The 27,837-nt window shown below is 39.9% G+C and overlaps 1 protein-coding gene across 1 annotated transcript in view; it reads right to left on the bottom strand.

The window, feature by feature from the left end:
- The window catches only part of CSMD1 (CUB and Sushi multiple domains 1), a 1,672,960-nt gene that overhangs the window by 1,405,130 nt on the left and 239,993 nt on the right, over positions 1 to 27,837 (bottom strand). The window contains exon 5 of the mRNA XM_047092364.1: positions 2,560 to 2,672. Within this exon, the coding sequence (XP_046948320.1) occupies positions 2,560 to 2,672 (113 nt within the window). The remainder of the gene's footprint in view (positions 1 to 2,559; positions 2,673 to 27,837) is intronic.

Genomic DNA, 27,837 nt, shown 5'->3' with positions numbered 1-27,837 from the left:
TGTTAATACTAGAAAATATAGTACTAGTTTAAGACTACATAGCATTATGTTTTGAACAAGCTGATCTAGTGTTTTATATCTAAATCAAATTTCCTTTAGAGGTCTTGGATAAGACATCAGAATTTTATTATATGATTTGGTTTATATTAACTCTATGATGGACAGGGTCATCAAAATAAAAACTCATGGGAAACAAGGAACCCTGAATCCCTCCAAGCATTCAATGTTCTGGTTCCAAAAAAAAAAAAAATAGATAATATTCTGACCATTATCATTGGTTCTGCTTTACATTTTATTTGAATAGGCATGTTTGTATATTTCATGCAGTATCAGTATCGTTAATAAAATTCACCTTCTCCAGTGACATTGCCTTCAGCTGAATCTAGTTTCACTCTGGGCACTTAGACTAGGGAGAAAGCAGTCGGTGCCCTAGTGAAAGCTTTACTCTCTTCTAGATAGATTCTCTAGTCTGTAATCCTCTGTTGAGACTACAGTTAACTTTGTTTATACAGATAGTACACATTGATTTTCTCAGGAGACCTTTATGTTAATGGAGAAATATTTTTAAATACAGATGTTAAATATTATATAGAATTCTGGTTTTGCTGACAAAGCACTTTTTAATGCAATATCTTTTTTTTTTTCCTTTCGAGAAAAAGGCTTGTGCCTGCTTGTAAATATCAGACTATATGATAGATGTCATTATTTAAAATATAAATTTCAAAAAGAGCACGTCCACATAGCAACAGTTTTCAAATGCACATTTCACTTAGCTCCCAGCCCTATTCACTTTTCCACTCATTTTATAAAATAGCTCATAAGTATTTTTTCCAACAGAGACAATCTCACCAATCATGTGTTATAAAATGACAACGAGCAATACCAACAAAAAATAGCCCAGAAAAGTCCCTAGAATTACTCTTTTGACCATCCTTCAACACCAACCAAGTCTCCACAACATTTACCTTAGGAAATTGAGCAAAATGTAATATTAAAGTGCCAACTTTGTCTGGAAGGAGACGACAATTGTCACGGCTTCTGAAACAGGGAAGTGTTATCGACCTTCTGAGCAAATGTCAGATATGTTGACTGGACAAGGTAACTTCACAGGCAGCTAGGTAGGGTGCCTTAGAAACACTTTCACAATGTTGAGCGAAAAAGAAATTATGTGAAGTCAGTGTATGTGGACAGTGGTGGTAGGCACGCACAGAGGCAAAAGTTAATAATAGCACCTATCAACCTTAAGTTGGCTTGTTACCCTCCAAATATGAAATGATTCCCCAACGGTAATAGACTTAAACACCTTTAACTATATTAAATATACTCATGCCAGTTGATATTATATACATATACAGTATATAAGTATATGTACATGTATAATATATATGTATAGTATGATACATATATTTATATAATATGTTTATAATACATAAATGCCCTGGCCTGAAAGATACTGCAGTAAGAATAGTAAACAATCCTAAATGTCATGACGCCCAAAACTTTAAATAAAAGCATGGATTTGTCTGTCTACCTATCTGTGCAAAAAACACACGCTACCCTTATGTTTTCTGGTAATTCTATAGTAACTAAATTCAACTGTGTAAAGCGCATGTAGATTTTATCTTTCCACAAAGAGTGATTTTTTTCCCCCCAGTTCACTGAATACTCCAAATAAAAACATAGGCAGATGTGATTAACCCAGAAACAGGTAAATGGGATCTGTTGTAAATAGGGATTTGCCTAGACCCCTACCCACAGTCTATTTTCAATTCACAGGCTCCAGAGTTTATTTATGCTAAACATAATAGTCTTTGTTTTACCCATGAGAGCAAATCTTGAATACCTCTGTACAACAAGACTAAAACAGACACACCTCAGCATTTACGCTTAGAGTGTTACTAATTTCTTATAACCGAATGCCTGAAGCAATCCTTTCTATTATTTCCTCTCTCAAAGGGCGTACTCTCTTTCACCTTTTCAAAATTGTTGTCCCAAAGTAGTTCAGCGATATCAAGACTCCAAAGGGTACCAGGCACAAACTCTGGAAACACAAGCAAACTCCACATGCCTTCAAATGACCAAACGGCGAAACAAAATCATCTTCTCAATTAAAAGTTTCAGCTTGGACCAGAAAGACTCACGGAATGGAATTCTCTTTAATTAAGCACTAACTTCATTACTGGCTACCAAAAATTTTAAGACAACACTTCTGAATTGAAAATGATTTTTCACAGAAAAGCAGTCTTGCTAATTGGTATTCAAAATTTTCCAAACTTCTCCACTACATGTCAAAAGAAAAACCACTTCTCCAATTAAAAAGAGCGCTTCCGACAAAGGAAAATTGTAAACACAGGTTTTGTGCTGGGAAATTCGGCAATTAGACTAGACAGTGTTCTGCCATCATCAATACATAAATCTAGAATATAAACGTCAAATGTTTATAACATCCAACCACCTCTGAAAGAGCAGCTTATATTTGCATTAGAATCTTTAATCCAGAGTGGCAAGGGTGAGGTCGTCTGGACAGTATGTGTGTGCAGAGCACATTAAATGTCCTACCTTCATACAGGGCTTTGAAACCTTGGGCACTCACGGCGAAGTCTGTCGTGAACCACAGCGCGAGGATAGATCCTGTGCTGACGATCGAGGACGGCAGCTGAAATCCCGATAATCTAAACCACAAAAAAATACATGAACATGGTTAAAAAGCCTACATGTGTTATTCAAGCTTATTTGATGAAGTCACTGTGTTTCTTCTTTCCCTGCACTATGTTTGAGACACGTCACGAAACAATTACAAGTTTCATACCCAAGGTGTTGCCAGGTGATTGAAATTAGGCACGTTCAACTAATGGTTTATTTAAATAATTTTGGCAAAAATTCTTTCTTGAAGAAATTGTATAATGCGTAAGACAGGGAACGCAATGCAAAGGCATCCTCGTACGTGCTACAGGACAAAGTATGATTTTGCACGTACTTTATTATTTTCCTCTTAATTTGTTAGATGGCAGGTTGTCACATCTCATAGTCAATGTGCTTATTCTTACTATCTGCTCAAAATAAATCAGAGCTTTCTTGAAAAGAAAACATACTGGCCACAGCATAATAAACAAAAAACCTATTGTTCCCTTGAGCAGAGGTCAAATGAATTGATTTTAATTTGTGGTTTTCAAGACAAATCTTTTAGATTCTGAGATATGCTTTTCACCTATCACTAGGTTTAGATATATTTAGAAATTTTAATGATGATAGAGTCAGCACTCTGAGTGAGTGAACTAGTATAATAATACATACTTTATGCATAATGCGTTATAAAATTACAGGTTTCCAAAAGGTCAAAGAGACACTTCATCGGTTTATTTTTTACCTAAAGTTTGCTAATTAAGTAGCTTGTCTCTAAATATGTGATTTAGTATAGTGAGAACAAAAATCCAAAAGGAGTAAGCCTGAATGTCCATTCCTTTTAGAGAAATTCTGATTTGCCAGTAAGTCTATGGGTATTAAATACCTAATTCCAGCTGCCGTAGGTTTTAGAATCAAACTAAAAACTTGTTAGGGGAAAATAACAAAACAATCGCCAATCACTAAACAGCATCATTCTTAATATCCCTGGATCGAAGAAGAAATGTCAAAGGAAATTAAAAAAAAATACCTTGAAATGAATGAAAGTAAAAAGACAAGATAGCAAAAGTTAGAGGACTCAGCTAAGTGCTGAGAGGGAAATTAGTAGTATTAAAATATACAGTATAAAAGTGGAAAGATCTCATATTAGGAACCTAAGCTCCCATGTGAAGAACTGAGAAAATAGTGAAATAAACCTAAGGCAAGGAGAAGGCAATACATACAAGATAAACGCAGAAATCAAAGAAACCTAAAACAGAAGAACAACAGAGAAAAACAATGAAACAAAAGCTAATTCTTTGAAATGATTGACAAAATTAACAACGATCTAGCAAGGCCCACACAAAAATTGTGTGTGTGGGGGGTGGGGGGGGGGAGTGGTAGAAGATATAAACACCGAATACCAGGAATAAAATAGCAAATATTACGAGAGACCACACAGACATAAAATAATAATGGAATGCTATTTAAAAAATGCACACATAAATTTAACTTACATGAAATAGGCCACTTCCTATAAAAACTCAAACTATCACAACTTTTTGAATACAAAATAGAAAATTTGAATAACCCTGTAACTCTTAAAACTCCCCCAAATAAATCTCCAGGGCCAGGTGGTTTTATAGGAGAATTCTACGCCATGAACTGAATGTTTGTGTCCCCCAAAAGTCATATATTGAAACTGAACTCCCAAGGTGATGATATTTGGAGCTGGGGCCTTTGGGTGGTAACTTACGGGCAGAGCCCCCATTAGTGGGGTTAGCACCCTTATTAATGAGACTCCAGAATCCCTTTAATATGCCCTCTGCCATGTGCAGACACAGCAAGAAGATGTTCTCTATGTAACAGAAAGCGCTCACACCAGACACCGAATCAGCTGGAACACGATCTTGAACTTCCCTTGTCTCAAGACCTGTGAGAAGTAAATCTGTGTTATTTAGAAGCCGCCTTGTCTATGCTATTCTGTTATACACAGACATCTACCCGAATGCACTAAGACATCTACCAAACATTTGAAAAGTTGGCACCGATTTTACACAGTCTCTTCCAGAAAACAGAAGTGGATGGCGACTTCCTTATGTGTTTTACGGCACTGATGTTACCCTGTAACTATGGACTGAACTGTTGCCCCCAAATTCACATATTGAAGCCCTACCTCTCAATCTAATTGTATTTGGAGACAGGGCTTTTAGGAGTTAAGTAATATGAAATAAGGTCATGGGGTGAGGTCCTAATCTGATAGCATTCATGGCTTCATAAAAGGAATAGAAAGAGAGATCCCCCGCCCGCCCACCCCCATCTTGCTTTCACTTAGCAGAAGCCATATGAGTACACGGAGAGAAGGCAGGTGTGTGCGAGCCAGGACCAGTCCTCACCAGAACCTGATGGTGCTGCACTCTGATACCAGATATCCAACCTCCAGGACTGTGAGAAAATATACTTCCTGTTGTTTAAGCTACTCAGTGGATGGTATTTCATCGTGGCCGCTCAAGCTAAATACCCCGATACCAAATCGAACAAAACCGTTGCGAGACAACAATGGATCAGTAACTGCTCTCACACACATATAGATATGAACATTTTTAACAAAGTAAGAGCACACAGAGGCAACGTATCACACGGATTCTCCAACATAACCAAGCGGTGTTTATTCCAGGGATGTAAGTAGCGTTCAATATTTGAAAATCAATCAATATAATCTGCCAGCAGGACAGGCTAAAGAATGAAATCACAAGATCATGATAGTCTATGTAGAAAAAAGTATTGCATATACTTAAACACCCAATCGTGAGAAAACCTTCCAGTAAAATATGAATAGAGGAAAACTTCCCCAACTTGACAATGGGGATCTAAAAAAAAAAAAAAAAAAAACCTACAGCTAACATGATATTTAATGGTGTAAGACTGAATGCTTCCCCCTAAGACTGAGAACCAGGCAAAAACGTCTGTTCTCGTCACTTGTATCCAACATCGTGCTGGAAGATCTAGCCAGAGCAGGAAGCCAAGTGGAGAAAACAAATGCATATGGATCAGAACATAAGAAAGGAAATCGCCCCTTTGCAGAGGACACAATTATCTACAGACGACACGGGGGTGTCCATAAGGAAACTCGTGGAGCTAATATTTGAACAAGTGCACAGGATGCAAACGAACATACAAAATTCAACTGTATTTCTGCATTCTAGAACTTAACACATGGACACCAAGATTAATTATTACAATGGCATTTATAATCATTCAAAAAAAAATGCTTGGCTGTAACAAAACAGGTACAAAACTATCCTCTCAAAACGGTGCTCTGGTGACGAAAGATACCAGTAAGAAACTAAACAAATGGAGAAACATATCGTGCTAACAGACTGGAAGCCTCAACACTGTAAAGATATGAATTCTCCCCTAATTTATATACAGGTTTAACACTATTTCTATCAAAATCCCAACAAGATTTTTGGAAGATATACGCAAGATTCTTCTAAAATGGATATGGAAAGCTCCCACACCTCAATAGAATAGCTTAAATAATTTCAAAAGAAAGAAAGAAAGAAAGAAAGAAAGAAAGAAAGAAAGAAAGAAAGAAAGAAAGAAAGACCCACATAAATATGTTCCACTGATTTCAAGGTGCTAAGGCAATTCGGTGGAGTAAAGATAACCTTTTGACAAATGATGCTGGAAAAAATAGATGTCCAGAGACGAAAATACCAAACGCAAAAATAAGCCTGTACCTAACTCTAATACCTTATATAATAATTAACTCAATATGGATCATGGACATAAATATAAAAGTATAAAAATTTAGAACAAAGCATACAAGATAATCTAGGACTGACTGAAGAATTCCTAGACTGGACACCCAAAGCATAATCCATTAAAGGAAACATTGATACATCAGGTTTCATAAAAATTATTATTTTTTTGGTCAAAGACCCCACTGACTGGGGTCTAAAGACATGCTAAACACTGATAGAAAGTATCTACAAGCCTCATATCTGACAAAGGATAAGTGTCCAGAATATATAAAGAACATTAAAGACTCAACAGTGAAACAACAATCCAATCAGAAAACAGGCAAAGAACATGAAGTCACTTTATGTAAAACAATATAGAGATGGCAAATGGGTGGGTACATGAAAAGATTCTCAACATCATTAGCCATTAGAGAAATGCAAATTAAAACCACAAAGAGGTATCACTACTTATGTATTCAGAATGGCTAAAATAAAAAGTAGTGACAATACGAAAGCTGGCAAGAATGTGGAGAAAATGGATTGTTCTTTTTTTAAAAAGTTGTTTTTTTTTTTAATGTCTATTTATTTAGTTACTTTTTGAGAGAGAGAGAGAAAGAGCATGAGCGGGGAAGGGGCAGAGAGAGAGGGAGACACAGAATTTGAAACAGCTCCAGGCTCCGAGCTGTCAGCACAGAGCCCAGTGTGGGGCTTGAACCCACAAACCATGAAATCACAACCTGAGCTGAAGTCAGACTCTCAACTGACTGAACCACCCAGGTGCCCCATGATTGTTCATTTATCGTTAGTTGTCACAACCACTGTGGAAGCAGTGTGACAGGGGCTTAAAACATTAAATATGTACTAACCAAGCAATTGCTCTCCTCGACATTTACCCCAGAGAAATGAAGATTTATGTTCACACAAAACCTGCACACAAATGTCTAGAGGAGCTTCATTCTTGATAATCAAAAATTGGGAAATGTAGTAATTAAAACAGTATGGCACAGGTAAAAAATACATGCATAGATCAGTGGAACAGAACAGAAAGCCCATAAATAAACTCACAATAATCTGGCCAATTAGTCTTCAACAAAGGAGGCAAGAATATACACTGGGGAAAAGACAGTCTTTTCAACAAATAGTGCTAGGAAAATTGGACAGCTATATGCAAAAGAATAAACCTGGACCACTTTCCTACAGTACACACAAAAAGAAATTTAGAATGGATAAAAGATCTACATGTGAGGCTCGAAATCATAAAACTCCTAGAAAAAAAACATAGGCAGTAATCTCTCTGACATTGACCATAGTAACATTTTTCTAGATATGTCTCCTAAGGCAAAAGAAACAAAAGTAAAATTAAACTATTGGGACTGCACCAAAATAAAAACCTTTGCACAGTGAAGGAAGTCATCCTCAAAACAGAAAGGCAACCTACTGAATGAGAGAAAATATTTGTCAACGATACGTTCCGTAAGGAATTAATATTCAAAATATATAAAGAACTTATACAACTTAACACCAAAAAAAATCTGATTAAAACATGGGCAGAGGACCTAAATAGACATTTTTCTAAAAACTAAATACAGATGGCCAAGAGACATGAAAAGATGCCCAGCATCCATAATCATTAGAAAAATGCAAATAAAAACCACAATGGTGGCTCAATCGGTTAAGTTACTGACTTCGGCTCAGGCCATGATCTTACGGTTCATGGGTTCAAGCCCTGCATCGGGCTCTGTGCTGACAGCTCAGAGCCTGGAGCCTCCTTGAGATTCTGAGTTTCCCTCTCTCTTCCCCTCCCCTGTTCATTCTGTGTCTCTCTCCCTCATAAATAAACATTAAAACACACACGCACACACTCATTCACTCCCAACGAGATCTCACTCTACAACAGTCAGAATACCTACAATCAAAAGACAAAATATGACAAGTGTTGGGGAAAATGTGGAGAAAAAGGAGCCCTCATGCACTCTTGGAGGGGATGTAAATGGATGAAAAAAAAAGTCAACCCCCAAAAGGTTATAGACCATATGATTCCATTTTTCAAACATGCTTGAAATGGCAAGATTATCGAAAAAAGGAAGAGAGAGTTTTTGCAGCCAGGAATGAAAAGGTAGTAGAGGTAGAAAGGAAGTGAATGCGGCTCTTAAAGAACCACATGAGGGATCCTCATGGCACAGCAACGTGGTATCCCCACTGATTCAATGTCAATGTTCTGTACGTTAGTGTCCTACAGTTTTGCGAGAAGTTACCTTTGTAAGAACTCGGTATAGAGTACCCAGAATCTCCCTGTGTTATTGTTTATGATTGCGTGGAAATCTAAAGAGTTTAATGAAGCAAAAGATTAGAGGCTTTGGGACTGAGAAGCAGTCAATAAAATATTAACAGAAATGAAAATAATCAAAGTATTAAAAAAATAAGAAGAAAGTATTTAATAACAAAACATTCTCCTCATTGGTTAAAAAATAAATTCAACAACAGTGTTGCGGATTATTTCAGCTAGTCACAGTCCATTTAGAAATTTTAAATATGTATTAGCATAAGTGTAGATATCGCATAATGTGGTAGCACTTTAAAATAAACACAAACTTAGGTTTCCTTTAACGCGTTTCATAAAGAATTGTGACTTTGAAAGAACACAAATAGTATTAGCTCAAAAAGAAAAAAACAGTAACAAGATGCTAACAGTTCTAAAAACAATGTTATATGACTATCTTTTGAGAATTTGGGGAAGTTTAGCGTGCACGATTGTTGATAAAATATATACACAGCATCTGTTTCAAATAGTTGAAATGAGATCAGTCTGTTCTCTGTATTTAAGAGTCTTAACGGTTTGCCCCCTCTCTGTTTTCAACTTATTTTTTTCTTCCCTTCCCCTATGTTCATCTGTTGCGTGTCTTAAATTCCACATATGAGGGACCTCATATGCTACTTCTCTGACTTATTTTGCTTAGCATCATACACTCTAGATCCATCCATGCTGTGGCAAATGGCAAGATTCCATTCCTTTTGATCACTGAGTTGCATTCCATGGTATGTATATTTACATCTTCTTTCTCCATTCGTCAGCCATTTCTTCTCACACCAGCGGAGGAGTGTTTGGGAGTGAGGGATATTACAGTCGGCCACTAGCACATTCTTTCACTTCTCTGAAAATGTTCTGTTGAGAACACTCTTCACCATGTCACGTACATCCCTGCCAGGTGGACCCTAAGGACTAATTTTACTGTTACCTAACTTTCTCTGAGAAATACCTGTTCTTATGAACAACAGGTCCATTTTTAACACCTAGTAAATCATGGAGCTGTTCAAGTATTTCTCTTAGAGTGGAATTAAAAACAAACAAATGAGCAAACCCACAACTCAGAGCCCAATTTCTGGCCTCTCCTAAGCAACATGTGAATTTGTAGAGTAGCCTCATTCCAGATTTGTCTTTCTTATGATTCTTATCTTGCTGTCAACCCGGTATCTTTCTACCTCGGTAAGTGACTTAAATTCTGGATATAGATTAATAAAGCGGTAAGTCAATGACAGCAAGCAAACAAGAAAATAAGATCAGCTTTTCTAGAAACCCCTTTTTCTATCAAACCCAACTGCCTACCAACATAGGAATGTATGACCTCTTCTTAACACTCTATGACTCAGAAAGGGGGTATTTCAGAGGACGCAGGTTATACTATATTTAAACCACTTTGAGATGGAATGAAAATCAAGCCACAAATACGTAGAGTCCATCTGTATAGTATCTGTTCTGCCATCATGTTGCCTAAAGAGACTAAGCCGGCTTTACTACATGGTGTGGCCAGCAGTTGGTCCAGCAGGCTGGGCCGTTACAGGGTCCATTTCACACAGAAGATGAGTCTATCCTAACATCCATGCCATGGCCACCACTGGAGCAAACAACCCTATAATCCCTATTCAAAGAATCAGGTGTTTGTTTGTTTGTTTGTTTGTTTGTTTCTGGACACCCTAGCTGAACCATTTGCGGGAAGAAGAAAATAATTCGCAAAGGAGACAGGGTATGAGAACAGTCACAAGAAATCCATTTCAGTAAAAAACAAAGTGTAGCTAATATTGATCCAGATGTGCCTGCCTCTGCTTCTCTCTCTCTCCCCCCTCTCCCTCTTTTCCTCTCCCCCCCACCTCTTTTTCCAGTTACATCCCTGGTGTCCTATAAAATGTCATTTACTATATTTTCTGGGAGTAAGAGAAAGTAATTCCCGTTTCACATCCAACAATGTGGGAAAAAGACAGAACATGCCTGTGGATGTAGAGTGACCGTGATGTAAAGCAGGGGACATGGAAGTGGCCGTAGCTCCATATTCTTGGTGCCTGTCCACTCGGCAGAGACAGGAGTTTCAGAATTGAACAACCTTATTCCTTTTCCACCTCTCAAGAAATGACTAGGATGAACTGCATATAGAAACGGATCCTGAAAATTTCTACTACCCTAGCATTCAAGATACTCAAATCACTGAGACCAGTGGAAGAATCTTGAACAGTAGATGTGGTAATGCTGATTAAGAAGAAGAAGGAGGAGGGGGAGGGGGAGGGGGAGAGGGAGAGGAGGAGGGGGAGGGGGAGAGGGAGAGGAGGAGGGGGAGGGGGAGAGGGAGAGGAGGAAGAGGGGGGGAGGAGGAGGAGGGGGAGGAGGAGGAGGAGGAGGAGAAAAAGGAGAAGGAGGAGGAGAAGGAGGAGGAGAAGGAGAAGGAGAAGGAGGAGAAGGAGAAGGAGGAGGAGGAGAAGGAGGAGGAGGAGAAGGAGAAGGAGGATGAGGAGGAGGAGGAGAAGGAGGAGAAGGAGAAGGAGAAGGAGAAGGAGAAGGAGAAGGAGAAGGAGAAGGAGAAGGAGAAGGAGAAGGAGGAGAAAGAGGAGGAGAAGGAGGAGAAGGAGAAGCAAATTCAGTAAAAGCTAAGCAGAAGCAGATGACTGGTACGAGTGTGTTTTTTTTCACAGAAATTAATGAGCAAGTTACGACTCCATCAAACAGACGCTCACTCCCAAATTACACACCGTACATACTGCCTAATCTATAGTGTTTGTGATTTCAAAATGTCAAATATCTTTAAAACTATAGTTTAGTTAAAATGTCAAGTAAATGCTTTAAGTAAATTAGGAAAAAAAAGATCACTAAATCTTTTCTCTGTGAATGTAATTGCCTTAAAGACAATCTCTGCAAAGCCAAATGTTGCCAAAATCACATTAATACTCCATAATTGAGAGCATCACATTTCATACCATATGCCAGTGTGGATATCCTCATAATATACGTTATTAAAAAAAATCTTGGCCTAACAATAGGAGTAATATTAGAATCATACCCTAAGAGTTAGCAGTGATCCCAAAGATTAAGGTATTTTAAATTAATTTCCTCAGAAAGTGTCTCAGTTAACCACTGCCCGAGGCCTGTGTAAATACATCCAAGGCTGGGAACCAAAGACCCCACAAAGCAGTGAATTACACTATTTGGTAATTCAGAATTTTAATAATCCATCTCTGTCTGTGGTGCTCAAGTATTGGTCCTCTTACTATTACTGGGAAGAGTTTTCATGCCACAGAATAAAATATGAGGCTTTGCGCTTTCTTTAAAAAACATCCATTGTGTGGTTATTATTACTATCCTAAGATTTAGTGGCTCTCTGGTTGTTTTATCGCAGCCTGAACATTACCATATGTTTAGCTTGAAGCACAACACTGGGTAACGAGAATCGATTTTTTACTCATTCAAAATATTTCCTGGACATCGACCAGAGTCATGATCAGGGTCAACACATTTAGGCATTCAAGAAGCTTATAGTCTAAAGTGAAGGATAAAAAGAAAGACATGGAATATTCTGGAAGTAAATGAAAATAATCCACACAGAAGTGTCATAGCAGCCAGATTTGATGGTGGGGATACGGTGATATACATCAAGTTTTTGGTAACCCCTGAATGTTCAACAAAATAAGAAATTCGTGATGGTCTCCAGTAACCCCAAAACTTCCTTTTCAGTGTTTAAAAAATAGTGCAGGAACTCAAACAGGTAGATATCACCCCTAAATTAAAAAGGTATACAGGGCTGCCTGGGTGGCTCAGTCGGTTCAGCATCCGACTTCGGCTCAGGTCATGATCTCATGGTTCGTGAGTTCCAGCCCCACACCAGGCTCTGATTTTCCTGTTTTGGATTCTGTGTCTCCCTCTCTCCCTACCCCTCCCTGCTCATGCTCTGTCTCTCTTTTCCTTAAAAATAAATAAACATTAAAAAAGTATACATTAGAATTTAAAAAGTGTTTTCCACCTCATCACATGATTAGGTAATAATTATATTACAAGGTGATAAAACTGCCTGTAAATAAAATGAACTATATTGTAATAGAAACAACAATCTCACAGTCATCTATCCATGTGGCAGAAAGACTGGGACTGATTTCGACGTGACGTATCCTTATGTTGAATAATAAGAAAACAGAATGCATTGTTGGTGGATTGCTTAGTTTTATATTTCCAGCTACCAGGCGTGCCCTTTGAAGTTAACTAATTATTTGCTGAAAGTTATTCAATGTCATGCATTAGAATTTTTCCAGGATTAGTTGTAGGTACAGAAGAGCGCTCTGTATTAGAGCAGGATTTTAAAGAAGTGACATTAAACATTAAATGCCAGTTATTTCAGCTCTTTATTTTATGGGGCAAAGAAATGATGATGAGAGAGACTCAAGGACTTGGCCAGAGCCAGGCACACACCTAAAACCGAGCCCATCTTCCTTCCGAGCCACTGGTTCTGCCACTTGGCCATTTCAAGGTGATCTGTCCAGTGGGATAAAGTATTAAGATGTTCATTTATTTTCTCTTCCCCACCCTGCTTCCCCCACACTGGACCTTCTCCTTTTCAGAAAGTAATTACCTCTGAATGTAATGAGCAAAGAATCAAGTTCATGGCTTTGGAACAGGCTCTTGAAACGTGGAGCTTCGACAGCTCTGTTTATGGTTTAAAATGTCAGGGCTTAAGGCTCATGTCACAAACAGTAAATCTGAAAGAATACAGGATCATCCCCCTTCCGTAGAGACCTGATAGCAGTTTCGTGGTGCAGGGACGAGCACGGTTTGGGAAGCAAGAAGCCATCTGCAACATCGGCATGTCCCTGGGAGAACTGACGCGGGCAGAAGAACCTACCCAGCGAGGCTGATTCCTGTTGCAGGTGGAGCCCTGTGAGGGGGCCGCCCTCGTGAAGAGCCCCTCAGGCCAGAACAGGCCAGGCACCGGGAGATGTGCGTGAGGGCGGCAGGGTATGTCTAAGTTCAAACAGCTCACGATGACACATCAGAGCGCAAGAGCAATCTAAAGACTCTGCAATCCAGGGCGCCTGGGGGGCTCAGTCAGTTAGGCTTCCGACTCTTGATTTCAGCTCAGGTCATGATCTCACAGGTCATGAGTTCGAGCCCCGAGTCGAAAAAGAGTTTGCAATCCAAGAGAGGTAAAGAGGTGATTCCTTCATGGCCCTGAGTATACGAGAACACCTGACTGGTGCGGCCAGCTTGGCCGCTGCGAGCCTGTCTAGGCGCTCCCGACAAGGACCTACACGAATTCCATCTCAGATTGTGTCAGGAGAAGGCAGACACCGGGCGCCCCTTTTACTCCTGGCACTTTGGGGTCATGCACGACCCTTGGATTTAGGTACCACTTAGAAAAAATCACACACACACACACACACACACACACGCTCACCCACCTACACTTACACATCCACACACACCCCACATACAACCACACCCCCACCACATGTTCATACACAAACACACTCACCCTTTCCTCCGCACACATCCACACTGAAATGACAGAATCTACCTAGACCTGACCAAATGAAAATTTCTGCCCTCACTCAGGGAGGAATCTGTGTAGAAATTACTATAAAATCCAATTAAAGAAATTATATGTTGGGGCGCCTGGGTGGCGCAGTCGGTTAAGCGTCCGACTTCAGCCAGGTCACGATCTCGCGGTCCGTGAGTTCGAGCCCCGCGTCGGGCTCTGGGCGGATGGCTCGGAGCCTGGAGCCTGTTTCCGATTCTGTGTCTCCCTCAGTCTCTGCCCCTCCCCCGTTCATGCTCTGTCTCTCGCTGTCCCAAAAATAAATAAAAACGTTGAAAAAAAATATATTAAAAAAAAAAAAAAAAGAAATTATATGTTATGATCACATCTTAACTTCTGACCTTTCAAAATAATGCCTATTTATTTTTTCTGTTCTGCTCAACATATCACTTATTTCTAACAAGACAAAATACACAAATCAACACACAGTATCGATTTCAATTACACATTTTTATCATAACATAGAGGCCATACATATACACCTTCAAGCCTTTATGTAATTCTGGGTTGCTAAAAAAATTGTATTGGGTTTTAAACTCAGGGGCCATCGGTTTATTGAATCTTTCTTGGTCAAAGACTGAGTGAAATACTTTTACTTTCTTTAAGATTTTCAAAATGTTTTGGCCTCTGTGGAATGTCAGTAGATGGGCTCAGGTGTAAAGATATTTGAAGAAGCTACTGTATTTTCTTTTTACTGTACTTTACTTGGTTCTTCACTGTCACTGTCATCAAGAAATTCAAGCTTCAAGTCTTGTTTTTACTAGACAAGCCCAAGTGCGGACATGGTGTGAGCAGTCTGGGCTGCTCGTCTCTCTTGACGAGTTCTCGTCACATCTATTTGCACTGGGTTTGATTCAGGAACAAGAAAGCAATTTAGTCATCTGGTTTTACTACTTTATCCTAGCCTGACACTGAGTTTCTAACAATGCTAAGTTGTGATTATTAGCAGACCAAGAGAGTCTAGAGGCAAAACATTTTGTAAAATCCTGCCTTTACAAGAGCCTAAGAAAAGATTTCATGCTCTCCTGCTCTCCGCTCACTTAACGACAAGTAATACAACAGAACGAGGAGAGCAATCCACTTTAACAAAGGAAGATCGGGGCATCTTGTAGTAAGACAACTACCTCTCGTCCAATGAGTCAAGAGATCTCCTGTCGTCTAGTGCTTACTGGGAATTAAGCCATTCTAGGTAGCTTGTTATCTGCCTGTTAAGTGATAACACAGAAGGAATACCTAAGTGATTTACTGGTGCCATTTTGAAATAATTTTCCACACTAACTTCAGGAATAAAGAATCATATGTCTAGCAGAGATATGTATTCATATCTACATATCTAAGAATGAAGGGACATATACCTATGCAATAGTGTACTTTTGCTGTAATAAGCTAGAAAGGATCCTCATAATTTATTTGATATAATTTTTTTAATGTTTATTTATTTGTGAGAGAGAGAGACAGAGCACGAGCAGGGCAGGAGCAGAGAGAGAGAGAGAGAGAGAGAGAGAGAGAGAATCCAAAATAGGCTCCAGGCTCCAAGGTGTCAGCACAGAGCCCGACACGGGGCTTGAACTCACAAACCATGAGATCATGACCCGAGCTGAAGCCAGACGCTCAACCGACTGAGCCACCCAGGCGCCCCTCGTAATTTATTTGATAAAGTGCCTATATTCAAGTTGCTTTAAACAACATACATACTCCAGAAAATTCAGTGATTTTTTTCACATCTATGAAGACTGACATGTATATAATTTACAGAGCTCTTAAAAACAAGAATTGAAAAGCGCACACACACACACACACACACACAGTTGATGACATAAGTCATATTTAACTTTCTTATCCGAAGTTATGTGCGGGAGACAGATTGTGCTCTCTAAAAGGATCATATCTCTCTTACCTTAATGTATTTGATTACATTTTGAAAATGTCATGGTATTTCTAGCAGCCTTCTTGATAATGAGAATATTCTGTCTAATTTATCCTGATAATTTTGGCTTCGTTGCTTTTCAAAAGCTCTGTGCGCGTGTACCTATAGATGTACGTGTGCACGCATATGCACGTACATATACAAAGTATAGCTCTCATGAATGAGGGAACACCAACCTCCCTGGCTTCAAACTGTTTTATAAAGAGTGGGCGAGTTTGACTTTTTGCCTATTCTTTCAAGCGACTACAAAACATAAAGAAATTACTGTAATTTGATTTATAGAATCCAAGTTGGATCAGAGAGTTGAAAAACAGTAAGACTCCCTTCATCGCAGAGGACTGGGTGGGCATTGGAAGAGACCAAGTGTAGGCTAGACATGAGAAAGGAATGAGGGACCTTGGCACTGGGTCCCCTAGGGCCGGACCCCCTAGGGTCAGAAGGAAAGGAAGCCCCGGAAGGCAGGCACATGCTCACTGTGGTCCACGGCCACCCCCGGAGCCCCCAGGAGGGGACTGCAGCCCACTTGTTAAAATATCCTCATGACCCTCTCCCCTCAGAGAGGGACTAAACAAATAAGGGAATAAAACAAAACCATGGGAATTCTTTTAATTATACCGATTGCTCTGGTTCCAGAAAACAAGCCTCTGTGCAGCTCTATCCAGTGTGTCCCACTCTGGTCTGCCAATGCTGTGGCAGAACTAATTTTGTGAGTCGGATGCCACGTTTTTCCCAGGAGTTAGGTACAGGTCTCTCACACGGTGTTCAGTGCTTTGGAGGAAAAACGTTCTAAAATCACATTTCTTGTTTTGGTGCCTAATCCTTTATAAATACAGCAATTAAACCACTGCATCTTTTTTTTTTAACTTACAGCTTGCGTTCCTAAGAGATCTATGCCATAATAAATAATAATAACAAAGCTTTGAGCTCCACATGTACCACTCAACGGCTCATATCCCAGTCACTTAGTGTGTTTAGTGGGTTACTTCTTCCCAGGACCCTGAGCGGACCCTCATGTGGTCATGGTGACTTAGGACACTCGGTACACCTTATCACACTATTAAATATTTGCTCCTGAGGGAGCTCACTCGCTCTCAAGCGCTACAGTAGTAAAAGTGCCTCTGGAAGAAAAAATAAATTTTTCCCAAGTCGCATTCTAAACAAATTTGCCCAGAATTAATTCCACTGATCCTCTTTTTCTATCGCTGCATCAAGTTATTTTGAGAAAGTCATTTCATAATTGCGGTGTCTGTAATACACTGGAAACAAAAATCTAAGCAGATTTTGCCCCCAAGCATGAAAGACCATCCTCTCGATGTGACTTTATTGTGACAGTAGAAACAGCATCATTTATAAATAACATTAAAATAGTAACGGCATTTTCCCACTCGTAAATATGATTGTAAGTACTTTACTCCAGTGTTCTCCTCGACTCCGGAGCCTTCTGTGCCATTGACATCATCTCCACTGAGTGATAAGGATCCATAAATTGTCTTTCTAGTGCAAAATCCTTTAGGAGGATTTTTCCAGCAAGATCTTTTCCATCTGTTTAAACCAGATACACCACGGTTGCATGTTAGGGTGTTAGATAAGCCCTGTGCTACCTAGAACACTCACAAGGTCCTGCTTTATTTTCTCATCTGACGGGTACTGTATTCAATGCTCATCTAACACACAGCCTGACCGTGAAAGATCAGCCAAGGCCCCCTTTGAATCCCTGGTTGGCAGGTGACGGGATTAGGCAATCGTCTAGAGTTTATTAGAGTCTCAATGATATTAGGAAAATCACTCAAGGACCTGATAAAAGACGTGTACATGTACTTATTTTACTGTGATATCTGACCCAGAATAATTTGAAACCGAGATTTCATTCTTGATTGTGAACCTAACTTCCGTAAAACTGAAATTCAAACCCAGTAGTTAGGTGGAATCCACTGCATTTAAAATTACACATGCATACACACACACAAAGGGAGGGAGGGAGGGAGGGAGACAGAGAGAGGGAGAGAAAATGAAGCACAAAGGATATAAAAGATCCAGGGCAGGAGGGGAGAGAGAAAAAAAGAGTGAGAGGCTTTGGAACGCCTGACTCTACAACAGCCCCATCCCAGGACATTCTCTGACCCTTCTGCTGTAAACGGGTAGAGTGGCTGCCTAGACAACAATCAGAAGCCCCCTGAATGGAGGAAGAGAAGAGAGAAAGAGGAGAATCTGGGCATCCTGACACAGAATTGAAGAACCCCTTCTAACAATCTGGAAAACCAAGGTTTTTTTAATGGGTCTGGCGCGTATGAGAAACACAGCACGTGCTTCTGGAGTTCATGAAGTACACACACCAGATGAGGCACTAGGCAGATTACATTTGCCATTTCTGTGGTGGAATTGATGATATTTATATGCACTTTTTATATACTTTTTAAATATCTGAGGGGGTGCCTGGGGGGCTCTGTTGGTTACACATCTGACTCTTGATTTCAGCTCAGGTCATGATCTCAGGGTTTGTGTGTTCCAGCCCCGCATCGGGCTCTGCACTGACAGCAGGGAACATGCTTGGGACTCACACTCTCTCACTCTCTCTCTCTCTTTCTCTCTCTGCCCCTCCCCCACTCATGGTTGTGCATGCTAATACACTCTCTTTCTCAAAAAAATAAAGTTAAAAAAATTTAAACCCTCATGTAAAAAAATAAATGAATCTTATGTAACGATTGTGTAAAGGGAAATAATTTCAAATAAACATTGTATTTTTTCAAAGGCTATAAAATGATCTATATTTATACACACTTCCACACATATCTGATGAATTCTCAGAAGAGCTGTGAGAACACCCGCGGGGCTTTGGTAAATTTCACAAACTACAGCAGACAGAGACAGGACGAGAATCTAGAAATTCTGCCTATTCAGAAAAGAAATCATCACGCTTGGGGGGCTTAGTCGACTGAGCTACTGACTTCGGCTCACGTCATGACCTCACGGTTCATGAGCTCAAGTCCCACGTCAGGCTTGTTGCTGTCAGCACAGAGCCCAATTATTTGTTGTTCCCCAATCAGTAATCGAAGTCACTTCTTGGCTCAGTATTTCTTCTCCCCTATGATTCCAGTTTGAATTCCCTCCTGTCTCCAGAGCTCAAAAGGCAGGCTCTAGAGAGAGACTCCTGGTTTGAATACCTGGGATCCTCTGTCTCCCTCTCTCTCTGCCCCTCTGCCACTTTTTCTCTCTCCCTCTCTCTCTCTCTCTCTGCCTCTGTCTCAAAACTAATAAACATTAAAAAGAGCAAAAGAAATCATTTGTTGTATGAATAAAAGGTGACTAGTAATTATTTTGAAAAACTTGGAACAACAAACCTTGAATACAACAGTTTCATCGAGTGGCTTAGCAGAGAACAGTAAACTCACAAGGACCTAGTCTGTTTCTTGCTGGTAGCTGTTGCCTTGGCCAGAGCTCAGCAGGGCTGAAATAATGCATTCAAAGGACTGGCTGCAGAATTCCTTTCCCTGACCCTGAACAAGCGATCATTATATGTCAGGAAGGGTATCTCATTGAGTGGATTTTCTAGAAGTGGGTTACAACACAGGTACACACACACACACACACCACACACACACCTCAACTCTGATGCCAGCCAACCTTACTGAGCAGTTACTAAATGTCCATCACTGTTTGGACTTTGCCACATTCACGTACAATCCCCAAAATTGCTTTGCAGGTGAGGAAGTTCAGCCTCAGACGTCTTCAGTAATGCTAAGACCACACAGTGAGTGAGGACTAGAGCCAATATTCAAACCAGGGGTCTCTCTCTAGAGCCTGCCTTTTGAGCTCTGGAAACAGGAGGGATTTCAAACTGGAATCACAGGGGAGAAGAAATACTGAGCCAAGAAGTGACTTCGATTACTGATTGGGGAACAACAAATAATTGGGCCTTCATCAGAACAGCATCATATACACGCAGATGATCAGACTGTTGACATGGAATCATTGTGGACACAATGATAGAAGAAGCAAGCTTTGAGCAAAGAGTAGGGAAGATATTGAAGGCAAACCCTGGGAGGGTAACTCGCTGGCAGTTAAGTCCAGCCAAAGGGGACAATCACTCCCGTTGAAAACTGTGTCGCAGCCCCCCCACTAGCAAGCTCCCTCCACAGACCAGCTGAAGAAGGGCAGGTTTACGTGCACAAGTTTAAACCACAAAAGGAAAATTTAATAAAGCCAACTCTCCTGACTTTATTTTGTTACAAAGGAAAGGGAAGTGTCTCATTTTCCTTATGCCCAAACCTATCCGAGCACTAAATGTCTCCCTGGTTTGTGAAGATGTAAAATTCCCATCCCTTGATCAGAAAACACTATTCCCGGCACCCTCATGAAGGAATAGACGGGGTTCGAATGTGCACAGTTTACAGATCTCTTTCCCAAGGTAAAATGTGACTGCACCTGGGAAAAGGAAAAGCAGACAGAAACGGAACGCGCATGGGCAGAGGGACAGTCCTTGGGCGATATTACAGAAGTCGTGAGGGCAGAAGGGAGATGTGACAAAACAGCACAGCATGCGGAGCGTGGTGACAGCAGGCTCAAGGACAGGGGCTCACCTCTCAGGTCTCAGTTAGCAGCTTGAGTTCTTTTAGCCACAAGGACAGGGAAGTTCAAGTGTCTCCGCGGGGAACCCCAAGGGCGAAGATCTGACAGCAGAAGCCCACTGTCTGAACTCAGCTCTAGCCCTCAAGAGCCCGCCCTGCTGGTGTCCCCACACCTCCCATAAACAGAACCAAAGGAGCAAAAGGGCCCTTAATACATGAAAGCAGAGGAAGGAGGAAGTCATCCGCTGAGTAGTCTTCAAAGCAAATCACACACTGCCGCTGAGTAGAAGAATAAGCAAGAATTCTTTTCAGAGGGTGGGGCAGAGGAAGAGGGAGAGACAGAACCCCAAGCAGGCTCTGAGCTAGGCTCGAACTCACAAACCCTGGGATCGCGATGCTTCCCCTCGCTGAGCAGCCCAGGTGCCGCAAGGAAGAACTTTCCTAATCTCATTTACCCACCTCCCTTCCCAAGGTACAGAGTGAACCACACTCTGCCTGCAGCTTGGGTCTTTGATCCTCAGGCTGAACGTCAAACACACAGCCTCGCCCCTCTCCTGCTTGCGCCCCCCCCTGCGCTCCCCACCAATTATTTCCCGTAGAAAAATACATGTATTCTAATCACCTATATTTTTTCGCCCTTTCATCTATCCTGGGAGAAATTCAAGAACCCTCTGCTGTTGATGAGAGTCTAATTTAGATAGCCTCCCAGGTTATATACACGGGTGCTGTGCAAAGGTAACCAGCTAATAGCAGGTGCTAGAAATAAGGAGGAACAATGAGATTCTTAAAGTATTAGCTATCCACGATTAGTATTAAAAAAGAGATATTAGGGCTCAAATACAGGCTGTAAACTGAAGTGTAAATACATTGGCCACTTTGATTTTTTTTAAGTTCATTTATTTTGAGAGAGACAGAGAGTGTATGTGCACACACAGGCATGCGAGCGGGGCAGGGGTGGAGAGAGAAAGGGAGAGAGACAGACAGACAGACAATCCCAAGCAGACTCCGAGCAGGCTCAAACTCAAGAACCATGCGATCATGACCTGAGCCGAAACCAAGAGTCGGACACTTAACAGACTGAGCCACCCAGGCGCCTCTGGCCACTTAGAATTTTGGAAAAATAAACCGTGGCTGGGGGGAATCTACCTTTTGTCAGTGACATCCTTTTTCTCCTACGTGTCTACGAGTAATCGTCTCACACCTAATTTTGAGACTCTTACTAAGAGACACCTAAGATACAGGATTATCAAGTATCAAGGTGTGATTTCAGTTATTAGACTAAAACGTACAGGTTCAGGAGTGTGACATCCTTTCCAGAGTGGTCACCATGCAGGTCTGGGGTTTGTACATTGTGCTAACATAATCACAGGCTTCCAGGAAAATTGTTGACCGGACCACCCACCTTCCCCAACTTCCTGTCATTCCTATCACGTGCCTCTGCTTAGAGCACTGAGCCTCCAGATGCACACGTCGGTATCTGGAAACTAATTGTAAAACCCTTCGCTGCACAGGACAGGTGGCCAATGAAAGCGAGCAGGACGCTTCCCTGTGGGGAGAGTCAGGTTTTAGCAGCAGACAACGCTTGGAGCGTTCCGGTGATGGCCTCCAGATGCTGGGGGGGCAGGCGGGTGCCTGTGGGAAGAGCTGTCTTGGCTATGTCAGCTAAAGGAAGAACGTCACATTGCCCCTGGACGGACCCTCCCCCCCCGCTCCAGCCAGCATGTGACTGTAAACTGAGTCTCACAAGGGACAGACACTGTGAAGCAGGGAGGTAAAGGAGGCATCACAGGTAGCTTTGAGGGGAAATGCTTCGAATGGTAACCAAACTCTATGTTGCTAGCCTTGGGTTCCCATCCATCGCCATCTACCATCCACCGTTGTCTATCACAAAGAAGATGATGAATGTGTTAGTTTCACGGCAGCTTATTATAAAAGATGATCAAGTGGAGGTCAGTCACAGATTTATAATTCCAAGGTTGCAGACTAAAACTAACATGTCCCACTGAAGTGCAGGTAGCCTTCATTTTACCGTAAGAAATAGAAGTATCAGGAACTGAGAGGTTGAGACTTGAAGATGCCATTGTTTTACACAAACTTGCTGTCGGTGGTGTTTAAGGTTGCCCCCGCATAGTGCTATCTTGCTGTAGACGAAAATTAGCTCTTATTCGAATAAGAATATTTTTTTAAATTTTTTAACGTTTATTTATTTTTGAGACAGAGAGAGAGGGAGACACAGAATATGAAACAGGCTCCAGGCTCTGCACTGTCAGCACAGAGCCCGACGTGGGGCTCAAACTCACGGACGTGAGATCATGACCTGGGCCGAAGTCGGACGCTTAACGGACTGAGCCACCCAGGCGCCCCTCGAATAAGAATATTTTAAAGATCCACCTTGCATTAAGATTTGTTTGCTCGGTGTATGATGATGGCATCGACCTCTCCTTATTATAGAGGTTAAGTGCCTGGTTTATTAAACACGCTCCATAGCGTGACTCAAGTAAGTTCAGGAAATGGGTCTCTCGCGTTCCCTATTTAGTCTTCCGTGGCCACCCTCATTCATTGTTCTCCAGGGCATGAGTCCACTGGTTTTTCCTCAAGGTCATCTAACATGATATTCTATGGGATACCTAGTTAATGGAAAAAAATAATGTTAGTTTCCGTCCAGAGAATTCTTGTAGGCATTCTGTTCTGGAAATGGCCAACACAATCAAACAAAACAAAGGAAAACCTTGTTCTCTCACCAAAATGGATGACTGACCAAGATCTCAGACTACAGAATTATTTTTGAAACAAGACAAGAGGGAAGAGTAATCTTTCTTTCAAGTAGCTGGCTAATGAGGGTTTAGTTGGAGAGAGAGATCTAAGTTGATTTTCAAAATGAAATAAATTTTGAGGCATTTCTGGAAAACCTAAAGGTGAACAGTGCAGAAATTGAGCCCCATTTTCTAGTAATGATTAAATTACCCAGAAAATTGGAAACATGTTCACAAAAAAGAAATAACATGAACTTTTTCAAGATTTCTTTCACCCAGCCCTACGTATATGTTTGTGACTGTTCCCCGTATGTACTACAGTTATCTGCAGGTACTTGGAACAGAATTTAGGATTTTTTTTCCACATTCTATCAGTTTCCCAGCCTGAGACCCACAGTTACACAAAGGAGTCTTATTTTCACCTAATGTATGAAAGAGTCGTAGCATATCTTGTTACAATACGTTGTATTATTTCATATGCAATTACTGAGGCTGCTTCTGAGTTCAGTGTTTGTGGTACCAAGACAGGAAGGTATGTATTTGGCTCTCATCTCTGCCAGTGACAAGCAGGGTAGTCAATCATGGGCCATGTTGGACCAATGGGCTCACCTGTAAAATGGTGGAGGTCCACCCATAGCCCATTCCTTATGCTTAGAACTCAAAGGGCCTCACCTGAGAATCTAACTGCCAGGGAGGCACTTGAGCCTGCTTAAACTAATTCTCCAAGAGGTTTCCATAAATTTTTTTCTTAAATTCTTACAGAAACTCAGTGAAATGACTTCTCTCCCATTTAATGTGGGCAAGGATTCGTCCAAATGTTCTTTGTTATCAAGGAGAGCCACTGTGCACTCTCAGCTCGTCTGGACTCCAAGTTGGCCTCTTTCTATCACGCCATCTTGCATTCCAGGAAAAAGTTTGAGTGTGTTTATTCATTTGGATACTGCTAATTAAAAAAAAAAAGTCATACACATTCAGATAGTTAGATTTTCAAGAATGTCCTAAAATAATCTTGCCTAAGAACACTTACTCTTCAGGGAGGAGTTCTCTAAGACCTTAGGGAAGGCACACATCTGTTGTGTGCCTAATGCTCACAGATGTAGCATCTCAGACAGGACCAAATCTCCAGACTCTGGACTCTTTCCTGTCTCATCCCTTTCTTACTGAAGCATGCCACTGAACATGTTGGCGGATACTTAAACTCAACCCATTCACATGATGCTGAATGCACATTGTGCAACACAGCAATAGGGCAATATTTGGTTCTGCAGCACCTACTCGAGGAAGACACAATGAGAAAGTCCCAGCTCGATTCATGTGTCTCACTTTCCATCTCTAAGCCAACAGGAGTTTGCGGAGCCCTGCAGAGAGATTTTGTGCATAGTAACTTCCTATCATTTTATACCCACATTATCCCATTGAGGACTTAGTATTTACCCGGAACTCCTGGAGATTGAACCACTTATGCAAACTTCCGCGGCCTTAATACTCAATTGAGATTACCCGAAACTACCTGCAAATATTTGGCTACAAATGAAACCATTCAAATCAGCTGCCTTCATTCACAAGTCATTTTAAGGATCAAAAAGACTTTATTATTCAAGATCTAATTCTTGAAATTAAAAGGGTTGTATTATCTGAATATTGCGTTCTCTTAAAAGCATTAAAACAGCAAATACTCGTTCTAACAGAGTTTAAATATGTATATGTGACGATAGACACTTGAAAGTTTCCATAAATAAACCAATGTGCCATTCTGGGTACTTCATCAGCTGTAGGTATTTGGGGTACATTTTCATTTTTTGCTAAATCACATACCACATGTTCTTTATTGATCTCAGCCACTACAGACCTTACTGCTGTCAACCTAATTTCATCACCCTTATGTGGGTCATGCCAATTAATTCATAAAGACAAAATTAATTAATCATGTATATCCTCCTTAATGCTTTGCTAATTTGCTTCAATTACTTAATAAAATTATCATTTAAACTCAATTGAAGTATATGATTTTTCTCAAACTTAAAACAACTGAAAATTGAAAATAAATTTTTACTGAGGCCAAAATTAGCACAGCAATCAACATGTTCAGTGTGCTTTTTTCAAATTAAGGAAACTGAAAAATGTGTATTACTATATAATTTTGTGTATTATTAAACTGTTTCACATAAGCTCATTACTTAATAAAATCTTCAATAATCCAGCGATTTTTTTCATTTAACTTCTAACACCCTTTCCAATTTTTCCACTTTCTCACATTTGAATACTAAGCTACTATAGTTTCATACATATTTGTAAGTGTATAGGGAAGTGTTTATACGTAAATATGTAAGTATTTAGAAGAATATATTTTTCACCATATTTGCCATTGTAAATAGTCATTTATTCACCTATTTCAAGGTTTAAAAAAAAGATTGTAAGGCAAACCAGCATTAGGTTATGTGGGAATGGACATTTTAAAGGCCTGCATTTACTAAAGGCGGGCTTCAAATTTAATTCTCAGCTCTTTAATAGTAAAGCAAAGAGAGAATACAAATCACTCTTATGTTGATGAGGAAGTCTAGATACACAAATACTGACTTGGATAAGAGGAGTAAATCCAAGGTCCCAAAATCAAAGAAATTCATAAAAAATATCTCTCGAAGATGATAGGACAGTGTGAGGAGAACTCCAAAATGTTTAGCAAATACAATAGTGGCCAACATTGTATGCTTGCGAGTTTCCATAAATCAATTAATATGATGCCCTGGACCCATTATCAACTGTGGCATTTCTACATATTTTTATTTTCATAAGAATCAAACATCTCAATGTAAAAATAATGCATGTAAAAAAGCAGCAGTCGACATTTCAAAACATGGTTTTGATAAGGACACTGGACATTCTTTCAGAAGGGCAAGTTTGTGTAACTTTTTCTTACTAATTTAGACATATCTTTCAAGATTTAAAATGTGGAAATCTATTTATATATTGTGTATTTATATATGTATAATACTACTAAAGAATTGTCTACATTATTTAGTTTTATTTATATGTTATATATTTTTATGTGTATTTATATATTTATAATATTATCAAAGCATTGTTACTATCATCAGAATGTGAGTCAACTTAAAAGTCCATTAATTGGGGATAAATTACATAAGTGGCAATGTATTTAGTCACTGATAAAATGAATAAAAGAAAGACATAAGAAACTGCATACACATACAAACACTCATACGTATATATCACCTCATCCTACAGGTAAAATGCTTCTTCACCTTGTTCACACACAAAACATCTATCTTGGCAAATGTTCTCTATCTGCTTCTATATATAAACATATATACAAATGCATTCCTCCGTGTCACTGCTAACACACATGCACATACATAATTTGGATAGATGCCACGGTCATCTTCTCTGAAGAGAAAGAGGCAGGAGCTTTACAGGATAGGGAAAGAGAATTTCACTGTATTCTTTTGTTTCTGCTTTTTGAATTTTTTATTATGGGAGTACATTATTTTAACACTAAATCATTTAAAAATATTTGTTGAAATAAATGTATCGAATTTAAGTGCTAAGACACATTTTTGTAATTTTTTCTTGACCATGTGACTATTCCAAAAACAATGCTATATTTATGCTTATTTTCTGAGAATAAAGTCAATAATAACAGATACTGCATTGCCATCGATTTTACTAATTTTGTATGTATCACAGTTCGGGCCAATAGCCGTGTTCAAGCAAATACTGAAGAGCGAGTAAATAAGAAAAGAGTGAATAAGGAAAACAAAAGCAAAAATAAACTCTTGGGATGACATCAAAATAAAAAGCTTCTGCACAGCAAAGGAAACAAGCAGGAAAACAAAAAGAAAACCTACTAAATGGAAGAAAATACTTGCAAATGACATATCCAGTAAGAGATTAGTATCCAGAATATATAAGGAACTTACACAATTCAACACACACACACACACACACACACACACACACACACTTCAATTAAAGAATGGGCAGAAGAGCTGAACAGACATTTCTCTAAAGAAGACACACAGATGACCAACAGAAACATGAAAAGATGCTCAACATCACTCATCATTGGAGAAATACAAATCAAAACCACAAAAAGGTATCACCCCACACCTGTAAGAATGGCTAAAACAAAAAACAAAAATCAAAAACAAAAACAAAACAAGAAATAACTATGGATGAGGATGTGGAGGAAAAGGAACCCTCTTGCACTGTTGGTGGGAATGCAAACTGGTGCAGCCACCCTGGAAAACATTATGGAGCTTCCTCAAACAATTAAAACTAGAACCACCCTACAATCCAGTAATTCTACTACTGGGTATTTACCTAGAGAATATGAAAACACTAATTCAAAAAGATACATACACCCCTATGTTTATTGCAGCA

Source organism: Lynx rufus, unplaced genomic scaffold (assembly GCF_022079265.1).
Source record: "Lynx rufus isolate CCGP_SWC_20201006 ecotype Redwood Valley unplaced genomic scaffold, mLynRuf1.p SCAF_3, whole genome shotgun sequence".
Taxonomy (NCBI): Eukaryota; Metazoa; Chordata; class Mammalia; order Carnivora; family Felidae; genus Lynx; species Lynx rufus.
The sequence above is the reverse complement of the archived record's forward strand: the minus strand, read 5'-3'. Positions and strand labels throughout refer to the sequence as shown.